Raw genomic sequence first — 6,435 nt, forward strand, 5'->3', positions numbered from 1 at the left:
GAGAGACAGAGAGACACAGAGACAGAGAGACACAGAGACAGAGAGACAGAGAGACAGAGAGACACAGAGACAGAGACAGAGAGACACAGAGACACAGAGTGAGAGACACAGAGACAGAGAGACAGACAGACAAAAAGCAAAGTGCAATAATAGCACAATAAGACATGGAAACGGAATAGATTGAAATTGAGACAAAGCAAATGATTCCAACAGGTGAAATTACTTTTAAGCTCGACCCAGCTGAGGTGGACATACATAGGACGCAGGGGGGCAATCCCAGGTTAAGAACCTCACACATGGACACCTCAACCTATTGCTATTGACAGGAATCGAACGCTCGACCTTCGGACTCACAGGCTGAGACACGACCTGTAGTGCTACAGCTTCATCCAGGCTGAAGTTGTCTGTTGAAGATCAGAACCAAGCCCCTGGCTGAAACTGGTGAAAGTAGCTGATCTACAAGCTCAGAAACACGTTGCTATCTGAAAAGTTGTGAGATTGTAGATCGGCTATTTTCACAATGAAGTACGTCATACATTGAAAAAACATACTCTCAAATAAGCATTTCATGTTATCTTTACCGTTTGCACATGTATTCATTGATACAGTCATGTTTTTTGCAATTCAACTTAAATGAGTCTGCATCAAGTGAGGCTTGAACCGGCAACCTTGCGGTCGTGTGGCACTCACTTAAGGGAGAAGCCATTGGACCAACAGATAAAATCTGTGAAAAAAGATTCAGACAGATGATACAGTTTCACGCAAATAGCTGAAAAATCCTGGGTTTAAGTGTTTTTCAAACTGCTTAAAATTGCGGACAATCTAAGGGCGGAGAGAGAGACATGGAAACGGAATAGATTGAAGAGAGAGAGAGATGGAAGCAGAATGGATTGATTGGACGTCTCAACCTATTGCCATTAACAGGAATCAAACCCTCAACCTTCGGATTGACAGGCTGCAACACTACCTATAGTGCTATAGCTTTGTCCAGGCTGAGGTTGTCTGTTGAAGATAAAAGTGAACCAGTGAAAGCAGCCGATCTACAAGCTCAGAAACACGTTGCTATCTGAAAAGTTTTGAGATTGTAGATCGGCTATTTTCAGAATGAAGTACAGTATGTCATACATTGCAAAAACATACCCTCTCAAATAAGCATTTCATGTTATCTTTACCCTTTGCACAAGTATTCATTGATACATTCATGTTTTTTGCAATTCAACTTAAATGAGTCTGCATCAAGTGAGGCTTGAACCGGCAACCTTGCAGTCATGAGGCACTCACTTAAGTGAGAAGCCATTGGACCAACAGACAAGACCTGTGAAAAAAAAGATAACACAGCAGCCGATCTACAAGCTCAGAAACATGTTGCTATCTGAAAAGTTGTGAGATTGTAGATCGGCTATTTTCACAATTTTGTCATATATTGCAAAAAATACTCTCTCCAAGAAGCATTTCATGTTACCTTTAACAGTTGCGCATGCATTAATTGATACAGTCATGTTTTGTGCGATACAATTGAGAAGTAGCCAGCAAGAGTTGAGGCTTGAACTGGCGACCTTGGATCCAGAGGCTGATGCTGAAGCGAGACGCCATTGGACCAACAGACCAGAACCAGTGAAAAAAGAATTCACACTAACACTAACACTAAGATCACTCGTTCACAAACCATTTACCAATAGAGAAATTGTATGTCTCCTCGAAACCGAAACCAGTGAAAGCAGCCGATCTACAAGCTCACAAAACGTTGCTATCTGAAAAGTTGTGAGATTGTAGATCGGCTATTTTCACAATGAAGTACGTCATACATTGAAAAAACATACTCTCAAATAAGCATTTCATGTTATCTTTACCGTTTGCACATGTATACCAACAGACAAAAACCTGTGAAAAAGGAGATCACACAGATGATACAGTTTCACGCAAATAGCTGAAAAATCCTGGGTTTAAGTGTTTTTCAAACTGCTCAAAATTGCGGACAATCTAAGGGCGGAGCTTACTGGTCAACGTGATACATGTGTTCCTCATGAGTCAAGGCACATGTGTAAGCAGGTTTAATGGCTGTCGGCCAAACGAGGCATGACTTTTACCTGTTTAAAGTTTGCATTTTTTAAAAATCGCTATAGCGCCCCCCTTTGACCAATTGGAGTAAGATTGGTTTCAGTGATATTTGGAATGACCCTCAACATTACCGCAAAGTTTCAAAGAAATGTGAGTCTGCATGTACAGTATGTGTTAGGGGCAGATGAATAATTGTCATAAAACTGCAATATTCATTGGCTCATTAAAGCTTCATTTTTTCACTTATGGAAAATCTTTTGCACAGGTTTGTCGGCATAGGTCCAAAGTTCATGTGTAAAACGTTTCGTGCAGATTACTCAAAAATCCCAGGAGGAGGTTTTAACTGTTTTTCATATAATTCAAAATGGTGGGAGATCTAAAGGTCAGAGGTCAAAAGTCAGAGGGTGAAAGTTGTTCAGCATGAAGAGACGCATATGTGTATCCAAGTTTCATGGCTGTAGGTCAAACAGGGCATGAGTTGTACCTGTTCAAAGTTGGCATTTTCAATTGAGTGCTATAGCGCCACCTTTTGACGAAAGATTGTGAGATTTATTTCTTGATAGTTTTTCATGACCATCTACCATATGGCCGAGTTTCGTAAAAAGCGACAGCACGGTTCAGCCAGAACTGCGAAAAGTGGCAGAAACAGAAGAATACAGGCAATATTAAAACAGGTCCAGAGCTGAGCTCTGGCTCCGTAATAATAATAATAATATAAAAATACATTACAGTGGGAATTTATCAGAATGGAAACACAATGAAAAAGTCTGTGAAGTTAATTCAAAAGCTGATTCAAGAATTAAATGTAAGACTATCTTTGACACATACAGCACGTGTGGGTGGATCTGCGTTGTCAATCTGGCTAGTGCCAGGCTAACCCTAACCCCCTAGTTAGCACTGTCTCTAACTATCCCCAAGAGACAGTGCATGGGGGCAGTAGCATGCCACACAGGCCGGGGTCTGATCAGCCTCGGTCGGGTCGCCTGGAGGAGGGTCTCTGTTGCAAGACCCGAAACACCCATTGACTCCAGGTAAAAACACTGATGATGTGTCCAAGTGATGTTATATATTGACTTGACACACAAAAACACACACACACACACACACACACACACACACACACACACACACACACACACACACACACACACACACACACACACACACACACACACACACACACACCAGACTTACCTATAATCAGTAAGACCTTCCCAGGCTCCATGTCAACATGTCAACCACAACCTCTGCTCCTTTGTCCAGAACACCAGATCTAAACACTTACAATAATAATAATAATAATAATAATAATATTTTGTAGAATGCTCAACTCGTTCGTTCGTTTGTGTCGGGCAGGGGCTACACAGACAGGAAGATCAGCCAGGAAGCGGTATCATGTTAAAAAGGCTGATGTGACGATTGGTCAACAGTCTGTGGTTTCCTGCATTCACACAGATCAGATGCTCACGATAGAGTTGGCTCTATCTGCACGAGAGCAGAAGAGGAAGAGAAAGATGAAGAGAAAGTAAAAGTAACACGAAGCGACTGCCTTGTATGAAGGAGTGTCATAACTTCTTCCTCAGAGGTATAGGCTTTCTAACGATGCAGTGGTGGAATTTGGGAAGCATGAAAGTATATTTACTCAAGTACTGCACTTCAGTAGAAACGTTTTTGTATATATATATTACTTGAGTATTTAAAAATGTCAAAACTTTATACATTTACTCCACTACTTCTCTGAGGTAAATATTGTACTGTGTTTTACTCCACTACAATTATTCAACAGCTATAGTTACCAGTTACTTTGCAGGGTTAGAGTATTAATTCAAAATAAAGTCCACCAGGCTGTGATGCAGAGATTATGTTTCCGCCCCCTTCGTCTGATAACAACTACTCTTGGACACCGCTGCAATGATCAGCCTTAAACTTTGCACGCACACTCCCAGTGTGCCAAGGAAGACTCCACCACAAATGTTTCAAAGTGGCATCGTGGTGGGGCTATAACAGGTCACTTTGTTTTGGCCTATAACTCTTGAACAGTAGGCTGTACAATCAAAAATATTTTTTTCCTCTGGATTCCTTGGATCATGACACAACCGATATAGGCCACACCCAATTCCACACCCATTAGATGTTACGCCATTTACACCATTTTCTTCAAAACACACTTTTTGCTACAACTCCTACAGAATGTTACAGATTGCAGTTTTAAAGTCAATCAGAAATCAAAAGGTGCAAAATGGCCTGTGTGCCTTTTCTTCACAGTCTCCTGAAAGAAAACTAAACTAAAACAAAGTGTAACACCCACTATTCTAAAATGAAAAATGCAGTCAACTATTTTGTGTCTCTGTAGTTTAGATTCATAAAACCCATCCTGTATGAGGTATTGAGGTACATTGCCTCCTGCCTGTCATGAAGTGGAAATGCACGTTTGAAAACAGTAGCTCACATTGTTTTCATTCATTATATTAGACACAGGTTTATAACAGGCAACAGCTGTAACACCCATCACTGCATACTGTATAATAAGGTTGGTTGGCCCTCCCTTGCGAGTAGGAGAGAACAGCATGGGTTTGAATTTTTTTATAAAGTTTTAATTGGGGGTTTACTCTCTTGTCTAAATTCTCTTTTGCAGTGGAAAACTAGTGCCTATCATATGCGCTCTCAGGACTGTTTGATAAATGAGATTCCACGTGTCTCCACTGAGCTTGGAAAGTCTGCTCTCTCAGACTTGTAATCTCAGCACAACTAGAAAAGAGGGTCTCAGTGTATTTAAATAAAGCTTGAAATGAAATGAAATAATGCTGCTTGTTATGCTATCTATCTATCTATCTATCTATCGATGACCTTGCGAGTCGACGGGGGCACTGTCCAAGTTGTCACGCTGTGGTGGGCGGAACAGGTTGCCACGTGAAATTATTATTTCATCAGTGCAATAGAATTACATAATATTCAATGTTTTCTAACATTATTTTCATGTAGAAACAATGGAAACGACAAAGTCTTATGCACACCTGATCAGCTCAAAGACAGGTGCATAGGCAGGGATCAGACTATAGAATATAATAAAATGACCCGCACACCTACACTCGCACAATACGAACAACTTTATTTAGGCAACGTTTCGGTCAATAGACCTTCTTCAGGCATCTCTTCAGTGCGGGCCATTCAATTATAACATTTAGAAACAATAAAATGAAGGACAAACCAAAAACAGTTCACTTGTTGATTTATTCATTTTCAGAACATTTCAATAGAACTTCATTAAGGCAGGTTCAATTTACAAAAAAAACAATTGAGGAGGGAGACCACTGTACAATGCAAAAGAATAGTTTTAATGTCTTCAAACAGCTATTTAAAAAAAGTTTAAACAAACAAACACGTTGGCTTAAAATCTGGGGTTCAATTTACAAACACCTGCCACGTTAATATTCGCAAACAACTTTTCTATCACTAATTAGTTTCACTAATAATCAGCTGTACAAGGTCAATCAGGAGTACTGACGCTACGGTGGTGAACCCTTGAACTCATTCTACACACGGTTCAAGGCTAACAGCGTGAGCACCAGCCTGACAGCTACCGTGGTCGGCTCAGTGGCCATTTAAGTTTTGTGAATGCCAAGGATCAGATGGAAACGCTCGTAGAAGTGCGTAAGGATCAAATGTGATCGGACGCACATTTCATGAATGAGGCACACTGTGCTTCTAAATAAAATAAAAAAATAGACAAAGATCAAACATGATAAAACATATAAAAGATAGGAACATATAAGATAGAAGGTATTATGCCATTGCCGTTGTACCCATTGTCAGTTTAGCCGTTGTACCCGTACTTAGTGCAGTACCCATTGTTATAGTACTTTGAGGCCGGTCTATGATGTCAGTATTATGACATCATGTGTTGATGACATTCATATATGGGCATAAAAGGTACAGACAGACAGACTGACTGATACAGAGATTTGTGGATTTGTGATCAGACTGACTTCCCACTCCCTTGGGTCTTCGGCGTATACACGCCAGGTTTGAAGTTGATTGGTCCAATGGTTCTAGAGATATGCGGGGGGCCCGGGGGCTCATGCACATAATATGCACATACAGTAGATGAACATTACCATTACTAGGCTGATGCCCCTCTGTTGTCAGAGTACTTAGTGCAGTATCCATTATCAGTTATCATAGTATTTGGAAATGTCAGTACTGTGACACAATGATGATGACATCAGGGATCTCCATACATGGACATATATGGTCCAAAGACAGAAAGATACAGAGATTTGTTGATGTATAGATATTTCTGCACAATGTAAACAGCGTAACTTCCATGAGCAACACTTCCTGTACTTCCCAAGGTTATGATACTAAAACTAACAAAAT

The 6,435-nt window shown here is 40.4% G+C and overlaps 2 protein-coding genes across 2 annotated transcripts in view; one reads left to right on the forward strand and one right to left on the reverse strand.

Annotated features, from left to right (window-relative positions):
* The window catches only part of LOC308093288 (adhesion G protein-coupled receptor E5-like), a 48,913-nt gene extending 45,521 nt beyond the window's left edge, over window positions 1-3,392 (reverse strand). The window contains exon 1 of the mRNA XM_080439583.1: window positions 3,253-3,392. Coding sequence (XP_080295709.1) covers window positions 3,253-3,283 — 31 coding nt within the window. The 5' untranslated portion in view covers window positions 3,284-3,392. The remainder of the gene's footprint in view (window positions 1-3,252) is intronic.
* The window catches only part of lamc1 (laminin, gamma 1), a 327,165-nt gene that overhangs the window by 179,366 nt on the left and 141,364 nt on the right, over window positions 1-6,435 (forward strand). The window lies entirely within an intron of this gene.

The sequence above is a fragment of the Gymnoscopelus braueri genome (genome assembly GCF_963280865.1).
Source record: "Gymnoscopelus braueri genome assembly, chromosome: 10".
In the NCBI taxonomy this organism is placed as follows: Eukaryota; Metazoa; Chordata; class Actinopteri; order Myctophiformes; family Myctophidae; genus Gymnoscopelus; species Gymnoscopelus braueri.